At 37.5% G+C, this 23,084-nt stretch overlaps 1 protein-coding gene across 8 annotated transcripts in view; it reads right to left on the bottom strand.

The window, feature by feature from the left end:
* Nucleotides 1-23,084, bottom strand: part of nrxn2b (neurexin 2b) — an 871,341-nt gene that overhangs the window by 787,332 nt on the left and 60,925 nt on the right. For all 8 annotated transcript variants that reach the window (XM_036146226.1, XM_036146219.1, XM_036146224.1 and 5 more), the window contains exon 2: nt 17,452-18,745. In XM_036146226.1, coding sequence (XP_036002119.1) covers nt 17,452-18,163 — 712 coding nt within the window. In that variant the 5' untranslated portion in view covers nt 18,164-18,745. The remainder of the gene's footprint in view (nt 1-17,451; nt 18,746-23,084) is intronic.

The raw sequence follows: 23,084 nt of genomic DNA, 5'->3' as shown, positions 1-23,084 counted from the left end.
TGCCAGAGGATGTGTGTCAGCGTGTTTGTGTGTTTATGAAAATGTGTGATTAAGACCTTTTGCTGACAAAGATGGCTGTGAATAAATGCTGGGCTGTGTTGCGATGACAGCTTCAAAGTGGGATGAACAATAATCCTTTCTGAGGAAAAAGAAAGCTCTGCTTCGCGTCGCTGTGTTTCATGTTATGACCGATTCTGCCGAAGTTGAAATGTAGATGTATGCATGTGTGGAACAACTTTTGCAATGTATTTATTGCAAAATGACCCCTATATATACATATATATATATATATATATATGTATACATATATATATATATATATATATATATATATATATATATATATATATATATATATATATATATATATATATATGTATATGTATATATATATATATATATATATATATATATATATATATATATATATATATATATGTATACAAGGACCATGCCTTGTCTTCCATTGTCTTCCCTTCATCACAGAGCCTTTCTATAGCCTGTCCCTAACCGAGTTTATACCTAATGTAATCCTAATTGACACTATGGTGCTACGCCTAACCTCTAGCCCCCAAAAATATCAGTCACCCAGGTAGCAGCGTACTAAGTAAAAAATAAATAAATAAATAAAAAATTTCATAGGCATACATATAACGGATTATTTGCTCAAATAATGTGACTTGCCCAAGACTCACCATTGGCTAAAAGTGACTGACTCTTCTAGAAAGCACTGTAGTCTTTTTTGAATAGCAGAAAATGGACAACGTTCTCTAAAATCTGCAAGAGAATACTAAGATCAATGGATCAAAATCAAGTTGTTTCACTATTTAAAGAAAAACAGTATGGAAATTACCAATTTAATTTCACAAAATGTTTTAACCTTGCCTGCAAGCTGAATCCTTGTGGTATCGAGTGCACAAATTTATCTTTGAAAGAAGCACAGAAGGAAGTGCCATAACTAGTTTACCTTGTTGGGGTTACTCATGGTGCATCCTGCTTATATTTTTATTTTATTCCATTATTGGCTAAAACCAACCTTTGGTAGGTGGGCACTAGGTGTTGCTTCATCCAATCAGCTTGTAAAGTTCTGCTGAGTCTCTGCTCTCCCCAAAAATTTGATAGGAGCTGTCGCAGATTGATAATGTGCAGAACAGAGAGTACTATATTATATGTGGCTTGTGAGGTTAAAAATATTAATGCCTATCTACATGATTTTCAAACAAAATTACTTGTGTGAGTTTTTTTTCTTTTTGTCCATTTGTTTTCAAATTTTTAGTTTGATTTTTGCAAGGTGACAATGACAGTGTAAACGGGTGGCTCCTGAACAGTTGCAAATACCTTTAATAATTATTTATTTCTATTAGGCTGTCACTGTCATGTAAAAAAAGCACACCTTCTGTAAGTTTTATGGTTTTAACATGAACTCAATTTAGTTAATCGTCCTTTCAAAAACTCAATTTTCACCATTCTTTTATGTAAAGATTATGGGCCTTTGCAGTGCTCACATCACATGTTTAAACAAGCATGTATAAATAACCATGCAAACATTTAATATCATGATATCCCTCGTGCAAAGAGAATATATTTAAAGTTTAGGGGGAAAAAAAGCCAATTATGTGAAATCAGTATTGTCCGCATCATTTATTTACAAACTGAGGAGATCTAGGACTTTACAGTTCCTTCATAAGTTTAGAAAGACATGTATAAAGGCTCTTTCAAATGTAAAACAGAGAATAACTTTTACCATTCATGTTGAGAAGCCTTGCTAAGTGCTGATGAGCCACAAGCACAAATAACCTGAAACTTGAGTGACAGGATTAAAGCAGCAGGCACATCAGCAATCAGATGCTCATTTCCGAGTAATTTGATGTTGCTGCTGCTATATTAACTCCATAGGTGGGCCTGTCTGTTTGGAGCGCTGAGTTAGGAAATAAATGTCAGAGAACTAGCTCAGTTCACAGGAGATCTATAATGTAATAATGAATGTCACCTCGTTTTTGCAGAAATCAACACTGATGGCGTTTCAGTTTCTTCAGGTATTCTCAGGCCAAACAACCTCTACATATTGTGATCAATACCTCCCTCTAACGTGCTTGAGTGTAGAGTAGGAATTTGTTGCGACTATATTTACAGACATTAAATAAAAGGCTTGGAATGCAGCCTCAAAGGGGGCATTGAGTGGTTTTATATATATATATATATATATATATATATATATATATATATATATATATATATATATATATATATATATATGTAAATTGAGCATTTTGGATCAGGAAGTAACAAAGATTATTAAGGTTACAGTAAGGAAGGCATTGAAAAGGATAGAGTGAATAGGTAGTTGGTCCCAATGAGATACTTCAGGATAGATGGAAGTTTCTAGGAGAGCCAGCAGTAGAGTTTTTAGGCTAGGTTGAGCGAAACATGCCTGAAAAATGGAAGAGAAGTGTCCTCTTTCCAATTTAAAAAATCAAGGAAAATGTGAAGAGTTCTGACAACTACAGAGGAATAAAGTTGATGAGTAATACAATGAAGTTGGGGGCAGGAGTAGTGGGACCTAGGCCTAAGGCCAGAAGTCAGCATCTGTGAGCAGCAGTATAGTTTCACGCCGAGAAAAAGTACTATAAATCAGAATTAGGATTCACTTTTTTGAAGTATTTTTACTAGGGCTGGGCAAGTTAACGCGTTAATTTCGCGTTAACTCATTAGACTATTAACGGCGATATTTTCTTTAACGCGCGTTAACGCATGTTGGTCACATGCTTTTATTTTGTGAAGGTCTGTTGCTGCGGTGTAGGGGTTTGAATCAGAACAGTAGGTGGCGATAATGCGCCAATAACCTCAGCCAAGCCTCGGATTCAGAGTAAGAAAGGTGCTGGCCGGAAAAGGCCGACATGCGGAAGGCGGTGTTTCCCGCAGGCGAGGCGGTGAGTTGGCGGCCGGAACAAGTTTTGTGCGGAGCGGAGCGGGGGGGGGTCTGCTTAGACGCCGTCGGTGAAGTCGCTTCTCGTTTCAAAGTATCCATGTATTTTTGCCTGTTTTTCCCTGCCATTCACTATATGCACGCGAGAAAGCAACAACAAAAAAACGCGTGTCAACGTCAAATAAACGCAAGCAACGCAAGCATATCGAGTTAGCAAGCATTTCAGTTTAAAGTTCTTCCAGCATTGAATATGACAGAAACAAGTTAGTTGTAACCACTGCCAAGTTAAACTTTGGTATTGAACATAAAATGGTAATGCTGCTCCCTGCAGTTACCTCAGAAATTGCCTGTTTTTGGTAGATTTTTTCCCCATAAAGAGAATTCCCTGTCAGTGGCAATAAGCTTTAATTTATTATTATTGCTATTTTTTGTTTTACATGTTTAAGTTGAGCTTTACACTAAATATGTGTTACTGATAAGTGCTACAAATGTTACAACACTTTTGTTCATATGGCAGCAGAACATTAAAATAAAAGTGCTCTTTACACTACTTTTGAATTCATTCTTGGAGTTTGTAAATACAATGTGATTAATCGCGATTAATCGCGATTAATCAGGGCGATTAATCGCGATTAAATATTTTAATCGTTGCCCAGCCCTAATTTTTACATATGATGAATTTGACATGGTGCTGTCGTGGTGCGGGGCATGCAACATATACAACACCACACCAAATTCCTTCCAAGAAAAAGGACTAAAGACGCAGTATTTGCTTTGAGGATTTTGATGGAGAAGTACAGAGAAGGCCAGAGTCAGTTGCATTGTTTCTTTTTTTTGTGGATTTAGAGAAAGCATATGTTAGGGTGCTGAGAGAGGAGTCGTGGTGTAGTATGAGGAAGTCTGGACAAACAGATAAGTATGTTAGAGTGGTGCAGGACATATAGGGACTGTAAGACAGTGGTGAGGTGTGCTGTAGGTGATAGACGGATAATCAGACGGATGGATAATACAAAACTAAGCTCTTGAAATCTATTGTGGGTCTACTGTCAGTGATTATGTCCCCTGCACCCCCAAAAAAGCATTCCTTCTGTGTGCGCAATTCTCAAAATTCTTTTTTGTGTCTGCCTTGCAAAACTGTTTTTATAGTTTGTCCACACTTTCCTTTTGATTAAATCTGGATTTCTCAATTTTTTAAATATTTTTCCATGACATTTAAAGTGATAGAGAGGCACTTCCTGCAAATGTCTGCCTGTGTCTTGTGACCTAATCTGCCAGTTCTCCTCAGAAATCCCCAGACAGACAAAAATATACACTTGTTGAGTTTTACCATATTTAAAGCAAAGGGAGTTCAAGGGAGAATTGATGCTGCGTCAAGGATTGGCTTTCAGCCCCTTCTTGTTTGCTATGGAGATGCACCTTTGACAAATGAGGTTAGAAAGGAATCTCCATGGAACTCAAAGGTTTGCAGATGACATTGCGATATACGGTCAGAGCAAGGAACAGTTGCTGGGGAATCTAAAGAGATGTTCTTTACACAAAAGTCAGCAGAAAAACATTTTAGAATTAGCAAAAAAATAAATTTATGAATGGTAATACAAAATTACAACCTCCATTCCTCACATCATGCTAGCAATGTATGTGATTTTGTTTTCCCACAATTCTTTTGCATGCATGGCAAGGATGACTGTGTTTTTGACTCCTTTTTTAAATACCCACATTTATGAAATATGTTAATTTATCTGAAAATTATAATTTAAAATATTTTTTTTGAAAAATACATTTTAGGGGCTAGAAGGGGATGGATAATACAAAACTAAGCTCTTAAAATCTATTGTCGGTCTACTGTCAGTGATTATGTCCACTGCACCCCCAAAAGAGCATTCCTTCTGTGTGCGCAATTCACAAAATTCTATTTGTGTCTGCCTTGCAAAACTGTTTTTATAGTTTGTCCACACTTTCCTTTTGATTAAATCTGGATTTCTCCATTTTTTTATATTTTTCCATGACATTTAGAGTGATAGAGAGGCGCTTCCCGCAAATGTCTGCCTGTGTCTTGTGACCTAATCTGCCAGTTCTCCTCAGAAATCCCCAGACAGACAAAAATAAACACTTTTACCATATTTAAAGCAAAGCACTAAGTTTATAAAAGGACAATATAAGCTGTTTATATTTGGTTTGTCTGCATTTGAACTAGCGCTACACTGAAATTTGTTAATAGTTGAATAATCAATGTATCAAAACAGAGTAACAAAAATAAATATATTATAAAGCTATCTAATTGAGACTTCCGAGATGGTTTAGGCATCTTATCAGAATCAGAAACTAGAGATCCTCTGTGGCCTGGGAGCGACTGACTGTCACCAAAGAACACGATGTCACCACATTCCCTCTTAGACCTGTTACCCCAACAACCCAATCTCAGATAAGCGGAAGACAATGGATGTTTGAGTAGTTGGATGAATGGATGGACCTATATATGTTTAAGGTGACATATTTGTCAGAATACTAAAGTTTTCATAAACTTATTGAATCTGAACATCGAGACTGATCTCGATTTTTTTTTTTTTACTTATTTAGTTTTTTATTTAACATTTATTTTACCAGGAAGTTCTTGAGATAATAATCGGAGGAGACCTGACGAAGAGGTACCAGAAACACTTCATATAAAAACATCAAACAATATGATGCCTATTCTTAAATGCATCCGATTGACATCAAGGAATACTGTATTGCACCAAAACCATGGAATTGCTGTTTTTTTGAATGCCATTAAAAGTCACATTTATAATTAAATGTCTCCTTAAAATGCTGTGTGAACAGTTCAAATACAACTACTACTAAAAGTGATGATCTACTTACACAAATCTCTAAATTTTGTTCTCTCCTCTGATATAACCAATTCCTAAAATGAATATCTTAAACAAAGAAGAGTAAAACATTTAAATGCCGTAGTCTTTTATTCCTATCAACGTCAAAAGAAAGAAATATTTATAAAAGAAAAAATATTTTTGAAGCATGGTTCTTGCCTTGCAGGATGTAAGTTAAACTACAAACATTAATGCATTTTTGGGATTTTATGTAATGGGCCCACATGAAGAAATGCCGGAGAAAAATCATGCATAGTTTTCAAATATTTTATGAATAAAAAGATGAAAAGCATGATGTCTATCTGAAGCATCTATCTAAAGCTTGAATTTTCTTCATAACAAATATCAGAGCCTGTTTCTGAACTTGCAGTGTGATGGAAGCTGAACAACAGAGAGCTTATAAGCAGCAGATGTAAAATACACTGTTCTGTCATCACAAAGCATACAATTGCTCTACTGGGGTAGGTTGTAAATGCAGATTATTGAACCTTTAACATAGTTACTGCCTTATTAAACATTACCTGGATAGTTGGTTGGAGAAGGCTAAGAGAAATGTCTTGGATTCAGGCCTCTGAGTTTGTATTGCTGATAAGGCTATCTCAGGATATCTGCAGGAAGTTTTCTAGGGTACCGCTCCCTTATTAGTTTCACACACTGTGCAGAGAAAAAGGTCCCCTTTCTATTTTCAACTGCACACACCACCACAACATGCACCGATTCTTCTCACAGTGGTTTCCAGTTGAAGAAAAAAATGTATTCTCAATAGCAAACATCAAAGTCAGGGAATAAGAAAAGGGGTAAAGGTATGGCAATTCTATTGAATATATTCTTTATGCAACATTTAAGTTCCAAGTTTGAGCTTGGAAAATGTACCATTTCTCATTCATGTTTTACTGTCACATTTTTGTATATATGCTAAAACAGCTGATTAATCAGTTCCCTGTTCTATGTCTAGGACTACAGCACATATTGAGGATGCATTCTAAACCAACTGCACAGCTGACAATAAGAATAATGAGAGAAGGATTTCCTAAAAACAGAAAAGTTTCTCTCCTCAGCTCAGCAGCCAGAGGCTCGCCTCAGGTCACAAATTCTTCCTTAGAGATTGGGACCACCTAACTCTTTAGCATCAGTTTACTGTGTGGCTCACTGGAATGTTGACTGGAAGGCTTATACTTTATTCTAATGTATGCATTGGGATGTAATGATAAAAAAAACATATTTGTAAGATATACTTTGCTAATTTTCAAAACAAATTTGGTGTGACCATATGTTAACATATATATATATATATATATATATATATATATATATATATATATATATATATATATATATATATATATATATATATATATATATATGTATGTATGTGTGTATATATATATATATATATATATATATATATATATATATATATATATATATATACCTGTCCAGGGTGTACCCCGCCTCTCACCCATTGACAGCTGGAGATAGGCACCAGCATCCCTCATGACTCCATGAGGGATAAAGCGTGTAGGAAAATGGATGGATTGATGAATAAAAGCCTGCTTATACTAGGACTGTCCAAATGTAAAAAGACAAAAAAGTAGTTTTTAAAAATGCATCAAATATCTAATATCCAACAACCATCATCGGTTCTCACATTTAAAGTGAATCAAGTAAAGAAGTAGATTGGATTCCTATTTTTTGATGGCACAGACGGGCTTGAAATAGTTTTTGAATTTCATATTTGTGATGTCAAGCTTAACTCCACTCCATATTTTGGAAATCATGTTTTAAAAAAACTGCCAGAACCTATTTCTTTTTATAAAATTTGAAACAAATAATACCACATTTAGCAGTTGCTACTAGGATGCATCTTGATTCATTTTTTGAATGAAAAGTTATTGTAACACCACTTTCTCTTCCACAAACAGAACAAATCTTCAAACAATATAACCGATGTTTTAAAGGTCTATAAAAACATTTGGCTGAAGCTTTTTTTTCCTATTCTCCATTGTCTAAATTAAAGCTCTTGAAGAACCATGATCTACTGCTATTTTTATATAGACGTACATACAGCCCTGGCCTCAACCACACTGACCTCTTGCAAGATTCCCTTGGCTGTAACAAATATCACTTTAGATGTCGGTTGAAGAACAGGATGCTATCCAACATCAGTGTGTTACCAAGCGGGTGGCCAGCATGAAGAGGACCCAGACCCAACCCACTGCCATGTTTAGTAACTGAATGAATTAATAAATTACCAATATGCCTTGTTTCTTTAAACCTTACTCATCCAATCCAATAAGAGGAGATGCTGATTTTTTTTATTCCACCTAGACAGCTCATCTCACAAATTATCTTTTTCTTACAGATGTAGCACCATTAAAATGTAGAATAAAGTGGTTTTGAACAGAATAAGATTTATTGTCAGAAAACATTGTCACAGAATTAAATCAGGAATATTTGGAAAAGCATTGGGGAAAAAAGTTGTAAATGTTTAAAACTGTTTACCCTCACTTGGAATAGATTTGTCTTCTTATCAGATCTGTAAGGCTCATCTTAAGGAAAATTCAAATATGAGAACATTTTTAAGTGTTGTGTTTTTATTTTATTCTGTGTCTTTTACGTATATTTTTCTGGGTCATATTTCCCCACCTTTATTTGCGTTGTACGTGTTATATTGTCAACCCGCCAGGTACTATAGATTAAAGTTGCCCCATTGGCTAAATATGGCACAGTTTTAACAGTTTAGCCATGTTAATTAATCTGCATTATTAAATAAATAAACAAGATTGTTAGTTGTCTGTTGATTATTGTTATAACAATAAATCATTTATTCACTTGCATCCTAATTACATTGACTTGAGATATCGTAGCTGTTCTGCAATTCTCTTTAGAGGTCAACCCAAGAATAAGGTGGAGGTCAACATCAATTACAAAAACAATGGCCCACAGAGTCACATAGCCGCTTTAATTGCATCGCCTAATAGTAAAACGCAAACCCCTAACCATTACAAATTGCATTCTAATAGGATGATTAAAACAGAGAAGAAAGATTTTTTTTAAAGCACATCAATCACAAAGGCTCTGTGCCAGCATCATTGGGTGCACCCTAACTGTGGCATTTAGGAGGATTTTTAACAACATTCAAACTAAACTATTTGGCTGATTGGTTAATGTTTACATTAAGTCTCCTTTGCTATTGAGTATTGCACTAATTCCATAAGGAAAATACTTAAATATCTGGCAAAAACACTGTCATGGGGGTATATTGAAGAGGTTTATGTTGACTCCTATTCAGCAACACACACCCTTCCTTTTGTGGGTGGATATGGAACAGTGGGTGTGTATCACCGGCTCAGCCCTTCACTGGTTTCGATCATACCTCTCTGAAAGGAGCTTCTGTGTCATGATGGATGATTTCACCTCTGCTTCTGCTGCCTTCACCCGGAGAGTACCTCAGGGCTCCATCCTTTGTTCTTTCCTGTTTTGTCTTTATTTACTACCACTTGGTGCTGTTTTTAGAAAACACTGTGTGCCATTTCATATATACGCTGATGACTGTCAAGTCGATTTCCCTTTAAAACATACAGTAATGGTTTTGTTCAACCTCTCCTTGGTTGTCTCATTGACAGGAAATGGATGACACAACATTTCCTTAGATTTAATGGAAAAAAAGACCGAGGTCATGCTTTACAACTCCAGTGGCTCTAGTTGTTTCCCTTCCTTTGAGTTTCTTTTTTCTTCGGCCCCTCATGAAAAACCCAGCATCACTAATGTGGATGTGACAATGGACCAAACATCAAAACTTGCCTCACATGTCAATGCTGTGGATAAATCCTCTTTTCTTCCCTAGTTGAGGCTGGTAAATCCCGTCCCTTCCATATCAGGGCTACAGAGTGGTCCATACTTTTATCATCTCACACCTGTATTTTTTGAACACTTTTGACTGGAGTTAGCTAGGCCTTCCTCTCATGCCTGCAAATGGTAGAGAATGCTGCTTTATGATTTTTAACTGGTCAAAGTAAACGAGAGCACAAACCTACAGTTTTAGCATCTCGTCACTGGCTTCCCATTCAGTTTTGAATCTATTTTAAATCAGTGTATGATTCGTTAATTTGATTATTAAGACTGAAACCAACAATAATTTTTTTTTTATTTTTGTTTCTTTTTTGTGTCCTGTATGGCAGTGTAGCATTAAGAACTGTTGTCTTAATGCCAAAAAGAGCCCAACCAATTTTACTTTCACATGTGGAGCCTTACAGCTTTCGCCAAAGTGCTCCGCTTGATTGATATATATGCAAGAAGCTTTATGCAGTGCAGTGTGACCAGTGTGGTCGGTGGGCACATTTTGACTGTGCCAGTTCTAAAGACTGTTACGCAACTTATTTACGCACAATGTGTTTGCAGGGGTAACTGTATTTGTAAATCTCCTTTGCAATAAAAGCTGAGAGCTGATACTCTTTTATTCTTTCATTCTTCTTCAAGATATCCGGACTGAGATCTTTTGGACTGCAGGGGACGCTCCTGAAGACCCTGTTTAACTCTGCGGTGGTGTTGAGAAAGTAAAGTTATGCAGAAGCACAGCGTGTTCATTCATAACATAGTGGAGGTTAAATCAATAAAATAGGAGTGTGTTAAGCATTGTTGTTACTACAGAGACATTCTCTTTTAATGAAGGTTGATATATCTATAACTCACAAAGAGGGAAAGAAGCAGGTGTAAATCTTCTAGAAAGGAGCAAAGACCAGATAAGATGACACTGACCTGAGACCTGAGACCAACAATGCAGGATGTGGGCAGGCTTCGGTGTCGCACACATCCCACCTTAGGGCAGAGGTAATTCAACAGAAATACTATATAAGATTGTGTAAGTTAGAATCTTCTTCGCATTAGGCACCAGCTGTTGGTGGAAGCGAGGAAGATCCATGTATCGATACATGTTTTGTACTGTTCAACTCTTTTAATGCATTTTGATAAACTTTGAATTCTGTCAATATGTGTCCTTAATTTCCAGATTAAACGAACAAGCAGTTAGGTGGTAAATTTAGCATCAGCCATATTCCATGGTGTGGTTTGTCGGAGCAGCAGCCTATCTGTTGATGAGAAGCGGCTGGATAAACTAATTAGGTGGGCCATGTTTGTCCTGGGATGCCCCCTGGATCCAGAGCAGGTGGTGTGAGATAAAAGGTCTGTAAGATAAATAGCATCCCTCATGGACAATGTCTCCCAACCCCATGCATGGAGCTGTTGCAGCGCTAGAGAACTCGTTCAGTGACAGACTGCTGCATCCCAGTTGGTCTGAGGAGAGCGTCTACAGGTTGTTCCTCCCAGCTACTGTTAAGCTTTACCATCTCTGCTGCTCACAACAGACTCAACAACTGTTTACAAACACGCTAATGGTTGCATGGGTTCTGATCCGACCATTAGCTCAGATGCTACCGTACACTTGCACACGCCTTAACTACTTAGAGATGCTGTACTATCATGCATATTGAATATAATGTGTAAGCTCTGTAAATAGGCTGGAGTTTTTACACTGTTAAACGTGAAGATTTCATTGTATTTTTACTATGTCATATCAGTAATTGCCCAAAATTTATTTGGGTATTTACCTTTTATTTTTTATTCTTGCCGTTTCTTTAGAACTAACTTTAGATCAGACTAGCTTGTTCTGTTTTTGATTACTAATGATTGTGTGTAACTGTCTGTGTCTTTGCCACTGTCAAATCCGAAATTCCACACTGTGGGAAAATAAAGGAATTTCTTATTTTAGTGTATCAACATGTGCTAACTTTGGATTACACAAGTAAGATATTCCGAAGAAGCCTTTTAGTGCAACACATTTCACATAATAAATAGGTAGGCTATCCTGGTTTTGTCATTTAGACACATTGCTCCAGTGCTACACATAACTGCTGAAGTAACACCGACAGATAGTTTGTAGCTAACTAGACCTGTTAAGACTACGGTAAGCGATCCCTAAGTAGCATAAATCTCAAGAACACTGGTAGCAGCTCAAACTGTGAAGAAAGAAAACGTCCAACCACTTCACGATAACCCTTACGTGTCCATCCCAAACTCCTAAAACTACTTCCGGGTCACTTCATAGCCCCAAACAAAATTGTAAAAAATGTATTTATATGTTCAGTATCCATTTGCAGCATGTTTAATTTTAGCAGAGAAATGAGAAATATTTTCTTTTTTTATGTTTTCTGATATTCCATATTTTATTTGTTTTTTTCATAGACTTAGACTTAAACAACTTTATTGTCATTTTGTATGTACAGAGTGCATACAGAACGAAATGTTGTTGCATACAGTTTATGACAGTGTAATGAGATTGCAGTTGGAATAAGATAAATAGCTGGTTTTAACAAATGACCGATTAATACAAAGATTTTGAAATACATTTATTTGTTTTTAAGTTTATGGCCTGGCCCCTTCATGTTTATGTGAGTTACCTCACCTTTACATGCCATCGTATGCCCCTAAATCAGCTGACCAGATGTGACCAGAGACTGTCCCGGAGACTATAAATCCAGAGGAAACACGGTCTTTGCAGTCTTGGGTCCTAAAACATGGAATACAATGCTGTTGTAGGTCAAGCAGGCTCTCTCTATCTCTGTTTTTAAATCTCATTTAAAAGCACTCTTTGGAAACAGAGAAAGTTGCCATCATATGTATAACCTATAGCTGTTTTATTCCTGTCCTCCGTCTTGAATATTTTATACAACACTTTAGTCAGCTGTCATGTTTTTTTTTTTAAGTCATTTATAAATAACGGTGTATGATATGATATGGTATGGTTTTGCCTTAAACTTTAGTGAGATTAAACACAAAATGGTTTAAGGTAAATCATATGACGCAAACTATCCAGATTTAAAAAGAAATACTTAAATTACTTTGTGCACTTTTCAGAGTGCAGTTAATTCCATTTTAGGCTGATATTTTTCACTGAGTAGTCCAAACTGTCCAATCAAACTGTCCAATCATTCTGTCATGAATAAGACATTATGGCCCATCGTTTGGTATAACTGGACAACAGACTGTTGATTGACTTTTGGCTTGTTATGCTTAATATGTTACTTTCATACATTAGGAGGACAGTGAATATGATAGGATTTAGGTAAAAATAACTTACAGTAACTGGCTGCTTCATCGCTCATTTTCAGTTCAGAATGATCTGTACTTGACCACTTTTAACATATTAACATATGACTTTTCTATGTATTATTTAACGAAAATAGCACATTAACGAATGAACAAGCAAGATGGAATTTCAAGGAAACTTTTTGAAAATGTTTTGTTGTCAACAAGCTTTATGTGTTGTCCCTACTTTAATGCAATGACAAAAACAAAATGCTATTGACCAAAAAAAGAGAGAGCATCTCTGCATGTGAATGATGAAAGTTGGTTGACTTCTTGCAAAGTGCTAAGAGAAAAAATTCTCTTACCATTTGGTAAAAACAATAATTACAATTAGATAAATTGACCCACTTGGCGATCTTCAAAGCTTAGAAATCAAAAATAAATGCTGAGCAATTTTTTTCAGAATCACAATTTACACCACCCCAAACTCCTTCTTTTTTTCTCTGTCTTGCACATATTCACATCCTCTCAACCATCTCATTTCCCCCTCTCGGTCCATTTCAAAAGGACAAATGCTTCCCGCAGTCTCTCTAGCTCTACATTCGTATTCTATTCTCAATTTAGTCGAGAGACAGGCAGCAGTGTATGCTTTTCTTCAGCCAGACAGCAATCTTGCACAAAGTACATGGGAAGAAAAGGAGGAGAGAGGCTTCAAGATATTAAAGGAGGCAAGTTTTATGTAACTCTCCAGCAGCATCATTTGTTTAGGTACTGGGTTCTAAATTGCAAGAAGTAATCAGGAGTCATCACGAGTAAATATAGAGTGCAATTTAGGGTTGGTGAATTATAAAAGCAGCAGTATGGCAACTGTCTCACCTAAGAAGGTTTAAAATGCTTTGATCTACATGATGGAAATTTAAATGTATTACCTAAGGTTAACTAAAAAAAAAATGATTTCAACAAAAATATTTTGTTTTGGTAGATTTATTTTCCAACGCTGTCAAAACTGAACTGTGAGCCACACGAAAAGGCATCACTTCAAACAGCTAGCACATATCCGGTGGCAATGAAGCTATCTACATTTCTTAGTACTAATTACAAGTCATTTCATCACATGGGAAAAGCTGCCAGGTACTAAGTGTATTGATTATTCTGAAACTTATAATGCAATATTTATAAGCCACGGTGATAATGAGGGATGAAGAGCTTTTCTACCATACCCCCCACCCTGAGTACAAATGATCAAGACGGAGGGAGCAATTCCTCATGGCTACATGGGGAATTAGAGAATTCACAAGTAAGATGGGGAGACTCGAGACACATGAAAGCAGAAGAGGAGGGAGATAAGTGCAGGGGGAGGAGAGGTAGGACTGTGAAGTGCTGACAGCAGGTAAAGGGTAAAGAGATAAGAGGAGTAAGGGAGTCACCTCAAGAGGAGCAGACAGGGAGAGGGGTGAAGGGAGGTGGAGAGCAGATGGCCTTGAGAAGAGAAAAGAAGACAAGGTAGGAGGCAGGTTTGAGAAATTTTCCATGATGAAGGGGAAAGAAAGATGGATGAATGTGAAAAATGAGGAGAAACCACAGATATGGAAACGGGATGTGTCATTCAAGGCGGGAGCCAGGTCTTCAAAACAGAACCAAGTTTGACATGAGCTGACATCCCGAGAGCAAAGGAAGGCAAGAATAGGACATTCGCCAAAAAACAGAGGGTTGATAAAGGATAGAAGCAGACGAAAAGCGGTGGGAATAAGCCAAAAAAGGAACAATGTTGAGTGTGAGCACTATATGCCATCTAGTATGTTGGATTCATAGTATTATGCTTCTTTCCAAATAAATATCGTTCTAATATCCATCCATCCATCCATCCATCCATTCATCCATCCATTTTCTAAGACGTCTATCCCTAGTGGGGTCACGAGAGGTGCTGGTGCCAATCTCCAGCTGTTAATGGGCGAGAGGCCTTTCTAATATCAATTCATCCAAAAATGAGGTAATACCTACAATGTTTTAATTTCTAATTATTTGAAATGGTAAATGGCTTGTACTTGTATACTGCTTTAACAAGGCCAACGACCCCAAAGCACTTTACACTACTATCAGTCATTCACCCATTCACGCACACACCCTGACAGTGGTGAGCTATGTTTGTAGGCACAGCTGCCCTGGGACAGACTGACAGAAGCAAGGCTCCAATACATCGGCGTCACCGGGCCCTCTCGCTACCGCCAGCAAGCAATGCGGGTAAAATGTCTTCCCCAAGGACACGATGACTGAGACGATTAGAGCAGAGGATTGAACCAGCAACCCGTCAGTTAGAGGACAAACTCCCCAACTCTTGAGACACCATTGCACCAACCCATAAAATGTCCTGAAGAATTGTTCAAGAGTTTAGGCTTTTAACCATGATAATTGTTGTATTAAATATTAACTATATAATATAAGAAAAATATAAATATTGTGACAGGTATTGGGTTTATTATGATAATGATTAACTGATGGTGATGTTTGTAAACCACCAACACTCTTGCTCTGACTGGGATTTTTCTTTTTTGCTGATTGTTGTCCACTGCTTGTTACATCAATAAATATGAATATTTTCAAGCTTTGTCTGTATACAGGGACAGATGTATTACCAAAAGGACATGTGTAGTTCTAAAATGTTGAGTCCATTACCCTTATACATACTTTTACCTATAGCAGCTTATGGAATTATAATACAACTATGGCTGATGCTTTAAGTAATAAGTTTAGGAAACTTCTTTCTAAATATCTCTTACTGGCCTAATATCTTCTTTTCAACACTAATATATATATATATATATATATTACTTATACACAAACTTTTATGTTGCAGCATTATGAGTTATTTGGGATTTAGTTCCATTCATTAGAACTAAGAGGCAGAGCACAACACCTGAAAATAAGTCACGCACCATAAAATGCTCAGACAGAGTCAGGTGTAAAGTTTTGTGCACCCAGTCCTATTGGCAGTTTCCAAACCCAGACTCTGTCATTGGCTAGCCTGAGAGAAAGGTAGTATTTGTCCCTCCAGATAACACATTTCCAGTGCTCTAAGGTTCAGTGGCAGCTTGCTTTACACCACTTAATCCAACACCTTGCATTGCCCTTAGTAATATACTGCAATTTTGCAGCCGTTCAGCCATGGAAACCCTTGCCATGAAGCTCTCTATGCACTGTTCCTTGAGCAAATCTGATAGCCGCATAAAATTTGATGGTCTGCAGTGAATTATTCTGGAGAAAGTTAGTAACCTCTATGCCCTATGCACCCTAGAATCCACTGACCCCACTGTGATAATATACCCTGTACAACCTGTGGCAAAAGAAGGGGCTGGAACACCTTCAATATTTTTGAGAAGGTGGTCTAATACATCTGGCAATAGGGTGTTTTTGAACTTTTATAACCTCCATCACTGGATCTTAATAATGTCTTTAGTACAATCTCAGCATTCCACAGAAATCTCAAAATGTTGTCTGGTTTCAGCACCACGGTAAATTGTTATCACTAATCTAGTTTATTTTTTTTACTGGTTGTATATAAGCATACACATATATTTATAAAACAATATTAACTTGTCAAAATTCACTCTGATTAACATTTAGATTTTGGAAAACAAACTACTGTGCACATCCCATTATGTAAAATCCTTAATACTGTTCACTCTAACAGCCATAAAACCGCATGTTTATGAAAATGTGTACAAATGCAAAGTGTTATTTTCATCTGCAGTTTTACCACTGAAAATCAATTATGATGTCCAAATGGTAAATTGACTGAATTTATATGGCGCCTTTCTAGTCATACATACACTTGAAGGTATAGCGTACAATCTTTTTTTTTGGCTTCGAGTTCCGGGGGGCCATCGTATCGATTGGTTGACCAACATGCCAATCAATGTGATGCGCTCACACAACATCAATGTGTGTGCTTCTTCCTTGCTAGTTTCCTCTGCGTGTGTGTGTGTGTGTGTGTGTGTGTGTGTGTGTGTGTGTGTGTGTGTGTGTGTGTGCACTTCTAGAGTTTATGTATCCAGTTAGCTTCGGTGTCAGCCATTCATTGTAGTTTCACTGCTCTCACAGTTTTCTTCTTGCGACTCTTCTTGCTGAGAGTCGCAAGAAGAAAACTGTCTTACAAGTTTGTTAGAAGAAGAGCGCCTCAGAAGTCAGAAATGAGACAAGAGTGTACTTGGGAGATTTTTTTTTTCTTCACGCGATCCCCCTGGGGAGCAGAAGAGCAGGTAGGATGGTCTTGCACATGTGCACTTGTTCAAAAAGTGACTTGGTTGTTTTCTTACCTACATTTCTGGAAACAATTATCCACACTATCTTCAAATCACACTCACTGATGTGCACATCTTCATACACCAGGTTTGTAGGCAGCTTTGGATTAAGTGCCTTGCCCAGAGAAACATCAACATGTGACAAGGGGAAGCTGGATGCAAACCCACAACCTTCTAACTGCAAGACAACTACTCCACCCACTGAGCCACAGACACCCAAATAGCTACCACACAGATCAAACCAAGACAGAGTAGGCACAATAAGACGGGTTCTTACCTTCCTTGCAGTACTTCCCTCTGTAGCGGGTGTGGGTGCAGTCACAGTGAACTTCTCCATACTGAACTGAGCAAAATCCTCCATTGAAGCATGGGTTTTGTTTGGTGCAGAGGTACTCCAGGTCGCTCTCAATGCCTTGGCTGTTCAACAGTGTAGGTGGCATATCCCCCACCTTCAGATTGGTGATTAAGCCCATGAAGGGTGGCTCATACTTCACCGTGCTGGAGGTCAGAGCAGAGAGGCGCACATCGAGAGGGATCCCACCCACGAATAGATCGCTGACCACTGCCATTTCCTTCCTCTTTGATTTGACCTGAGCCACTTTTGTCTCTCCATCCACCATTAGCAGAGTCTCACGAAAACTGCGGGTGAGCAAGACCATGTGCCAGCGGTCGTCATTTACTTGCGTCTCCATGTGCAAAATGGCTGGCTCGGCACAGTGGATAGCAAAGCGCAACTGAAGGCGGCCACCAGCAATCAGCAGCTCCAAGAAGTCACAGTTCCCACCGTCATCCAGATAGAGCACCAAGGCTTGGCTGACGTTGGTCTTGAGACTGAAGCTCAACTCACCCACGGATCCAGCTTCCCAGCGCCCATAGCGTGCATACTGGCCGGTTGCCCCACCAAATTCTAGCATGTTCACTGTAGCTAGCATGCTGAAAAGGGCCAAAGGCCACAGGGGCCAACATAAGAATCTTGACACCCTTGTCATACTAAAAATTCCAATGTTTTTTTCTTTTTGTGATGAATTGTTGGTCAGATGAGCCACGGAGCCAAGCCCCAGCTTCACTTTAGATAGGCAATAAAGAAAAACTAATTTTTAATATCTGAAATAGAATGTGAAACTCAAAAGAACAGCAATGCTCTCAGGAGCCCTATCCAATCTCCCTTGCCAACAGGCAGTTTTTCCCTTCACTTTTTGATACTTTATCTCTTGCCCTTATCCTGACTCTTTCTTTCGTTCCTCCATCAGTTGGTGCCTCTGAGATTCAGAAGTAGCAAGAGAGTATAAGAGGGGAAATAAACAATATTAAAGGGTTCTGCTTTACCTTGGACTAAAAGGTCTCCAAAACCTAGATTTAGAGGAAATTTTCACAAAGTGTGAGCTGTACCACACACTTGGGGTAAGGGTATTTTGAAAGAGGAATAAACTTAAAGTGGCCAAAAAATCTTTAAAAAGTTCCAGCTTCAGAATATAAAAGGTTCATAATTTCCGCATGACCTCCCACTTCTCCAAAGCCTTAGGAAGATTTATGTAGGTATTGGTTCCATGATCGTGGCAGCATCTGGCAACCTAGAAAAGAAAAAAAGAAAACGACAGCTATTAATTATATGCAATCATCTCCAAGATAATTCTAATTCAATACTTTCAAAAAATGAACTAATATGCAATCTTATTATGTTATGTACATTAAAATCTTCCTTTTAAGGATATAGTAAAATATACAGAGCTGGGTGATGTCATGATCAAGCTTTGTAGTAAACGTCAATGTAACTGCAACATATATTCCAGAGAGCAATCATAGACCCAGGCCTTTACACAATAATAGTTCATGTTTTTAAATCACACCCTTACCCTTTGGCACACACACACATACACACTGCAGCCATAGCATTAGCACACACACACACACACATCATTAAATCCGATGTGATTCAGAGTGGAGTGCTGCAGAGTCAATAGCTATGTGAACAGCAGATCTTGACCCCGGGGCTCAACCTGATCCCCAGCCATTAATTCTTGAGTGAGATTTAATTTCCATCACAGACCGTCTAAAATTAAAGCAAGGCTCAGTCCTGCTCATGTTTTTTTCCCCTACCCAACACGGCTTCAATGTGACAGCCTCAATGATTTCTGTATAGACGAAAAGGAAACATTACAGAGAGAAAGAAGCAGCATAATAATGGTCTCAAAGCTGCAAAGTCCATCATGGAGGAAGACTAGGGAGGGAACAGGCAGAAGTGCGAAGAAAACAGTTAGGCCTTTCTTGCTGGATGTTCTTGTTATTTTATTTTTTTTATATTTTTTTATATTTTTATATACATATATATATATATATATATATATATATATATATATATATATATATATATATATATATATATATATATATATATATATATATGCAGATTGAGTTTCTGTTACAATATTCACGCTAAAGATATATGTCGTACAGTATTGCTATGGGGGTGGTGGGGATTATTATGGTAGCTGGCAAATAAATTCTGAAAACTAGGCAGGAAATCCTCTTGTTTTAAACACGCAATTAAATTACTTCATACTGACAACATATAGCTAATTAGCATAGATAATTATTTACAGAACAATCAATGTGAAACATTTGATTAATTTAAATATGTAACGGAATCAGACGCCTCTGCATTAAAAACATCTACATAACTTATTGATCTAGAAACCTTGATGGGTGCTTTATGCTAGCGTGTAACAAGAGCTGTTCAGAAAATTACATGGGATGGAACAGTTGTATAAAAAGCCAAAAAAATAGTTTATATCATGTGTGTGGCTATCCCAGTGGATTCCTCCTAAAGTGTTTTATATCAGTAAATATACAGTAGCTCTCCCCAAATGCCATCCCATAAATACACAAATAACTAAGTGGGAGAGCTGCATTCTGCTAATAAATCCTAATATGGAAGAACATTAATACAATCAAACAAACATTGAACCTGCTTCATATCTACAGCAATTTAAAAATTTCTCAGACCAAAAAGAAGCGCCTGAAGTCTGCCTATGCAAACGCTCTGCAGCATCTCCCTGACAAAGATAAAGAATGTGATACTGTAAACACTTAAGTTCAGATTCCACAGGGAGTTTGTTTTGGTTTTGCTATGCTCCATTTTTAAGCCCATTAAATCTCTCTTTGAGGTTTCCTCCCAGGAGGAGTGTTTTAATGGAGCGCACACATAAAAGCAGTCAAATAACTGTTGATGGCGCATTGCTCGAATAATCTTATTCTGGTAAAGGTTGGAGTGGGACAGGGAAGAGGTCAAGCTGGGTTTTGATGCTCATTAGAAAACCTGTTCATAAGGCTTACAAGCTGCAAGGTTTAACACTGCTGGGTTTTGCCCAGTTCAAGTGGTTCCAAAACACCTGCACCAATTTTCATGTTGTGTTACATTTAAAAATGTAGTTCAATTGGGAAAAAGCATCTTCTGACAGGCACTTCATGCCTGCAGGGGAGATGTAATCAGCCTGGTTTATTTTGGGCCTGTGTGTGAAGGATCACAATCTGCATTTTCTGTATTGATCTTTGGAAGATAGCGCATTTATTCCCCCGATGCAAGATGAACTGTTTTGCATAGGAGGGGTTATTCCTAATTTGATTAGAAGTGAAAACAGCAACTCAAACAGAAAAATTATAATTACTAAAGAATGAGGGCTGATAGCTATAACTCGTAAGAGTTGAATTATTCAATCTGTAAGCTCTCACTGCTCCGTGATTAAAGTCCTGAACTCTGCTGAGACTGCATTTTTTAGCTGTCTAATCATTGCTGCTTTTGTCAAGATTTGGTCTGTCCATCTTTCATCCCTATATTTCCTAGTTGCCAGGGACAGCTGGTGGGTTCAGCAAATGGGGAGCATTATATCCCAAGGACACCAAAGAATTACATACTCTTCGGTGTCTCAAGCTTTGATTTAACTGGCCGAAATGGGCTCTTATGTGTGTGTGTGTGTGTGTGTGAGGGGGGGGGGGGGGGTGCTGCTTCATCTCCGGGTTGAAAGGAGTCGGCCGAGGTGGTTAAGGCATCTGATTATGCCCTTTAGAGGGACTATATATCCCGTCTAGCCTGCCAATGATTTGGATCCCCCAGAATGAACTGGAGAGTTTTGCTGGTGAGAGGGATGTCTTGGTTTTCCTGTGACCTGATCTCAGATAAGTTTAAAACAATGGATGGATGGATGGATAGATGGATAGATGGATGGATGGATGGATGGATGGATGGATGGATGGATGGATGAATGGGTGGATATCTAAAGTGCCCCAAAATGTAGAGTAAAACGCGATACTAGGTGAATAAACAAATGTTACTGAGCAGGAATATTCACTTTCTTTATTTGACAATTGACTATAATCAATGCTAGATATTGTTGAGTGAGATTGTATAAAGGGGACATTGCAACATAATTACCATCCATGCTCTCTCTTTTAGTATATTGTTTACTAAGATATAGTAAAGCTATGGGAATGATCAATATTTATCCAACAGGCCAAATAGGATAACTTACATTATAGGGTGCCAAGTTTAAATGCATGGGCACATGAAATATGAAAGCCTGCCAAATAATCTTTTGTGTTTGCAATTTTGCACACGTATGGTGAAGATTTTGATTAAATATATTCTTGTACTGCTTTCCAATGTTCTTCTTTGAGGGCATAAAAACACAACAGTCCTTTGTCCAAATCATGTCCAATACATGATATAAAAAGCTTTAGAGAAACCCTATAAAGGTGCTTTGATGTGACCCTGTTCATATCTACACTTTTTTCATATGAGAGAGTAATGTATTCCTAATGTAGTTTTTTAAGTTGTGATGCATGATTGTCACATACAATGGCTGCTCCTTATTGCAGTCATTTAAATCCTGACTACATGTGTGAACTTTGGACTGACCTAGTAAAACTGCAGAGGAAAGTAGACCTAAACGCCACAGTAGATAACAGAAGTCCTCCATATTTAGCAGCAAGTTACTACAATAAACCAAGATGGTGTCCTTTGAATGACCCATCAAATACAACGCCTCCTCCTGCTTTTTGACACATTCATTCCCGTGACTGCAACATCTTGCATAATGAGCTTATGACTCAGAAAAAAGCTTCTACAGTTTCTCAAACTGAAAGGGCATTTCTCTTACAGATGATATTTCCTGTTTTTGCAAGGTTTTATGTAGTGCCTTTTATATCCAGCAAAACCATTTAGCATCAGTTAATAAACATAAAAAAATTTAAAAAAAAAGTAATTCTATGATAGAATTTACTCTAGATTGATCCAGTTGAGCTTACTGAGTTGCTAAAGGGATTAGCTTCATCTAAACCTTTAACTTGTATGTTAGATCCCATCCACAACCAGATTATTTAAGGTATGGTTTTCTTTGATTACTGCCCCTATTTTATATTTGATTGATTAATCATTAGTGAACGGATATGTACTACAGGCATTTAAGGTAGATATAATTTAACCTTCACTTAAAAAAAACATATTTTGTTCATGATGACTTTATGAATTATAGATCTATATCTAATCTTGCTTTCTTGTATAACAACTGTTAATTTTATGATCTCTGTTTTTTGTTTTCTCTTCATAAGTAGCTACATCTTTCCTGGCTTTCTGACACAATTGTGGAGGTAGACATCAGCTGGGCTTCTTCTACTTCCTGTTCTGTACTGATTGTCCTCCTGGCCCTGTCTGTCTGTGTTTAATCCTGTTTCTCTGCTAGACGTAACAATTGTCAGAGTTTTACTGCAACTAGCAGTGCTCTCTTGTATCCTCTACACTTGAAAACTGGCTCAGAGTGTATCTGCTTAGCTGTGTTTCTCTCCTAGATGAAGCCAATAAAGGAACTAGTACTGTCATTAGTAATGACTCATTACCCTGTTACTCTTCTTTCACAT

This window comes from Fundulus heteroclitus, chromosome 14 (assembly GCF_011125445.2).
Source record: "Fundulus heteroclitus isolate FHET01 chromosome 14, MU-UCD_Fhet_4.1, whole genome shotgun sequence".
Classification (NCBI taxonomy): Eukaryota; Metazoa; Chordata; class Actinopteri; order Cyprinodontiformes; family Fundulidae; genus Fundulus; species Fundulus heteroclitus.
Note: the sequence above shows the minus strand (reverse complement) of the source record. Positions and strands in the feature narration are given on the sequence as shown.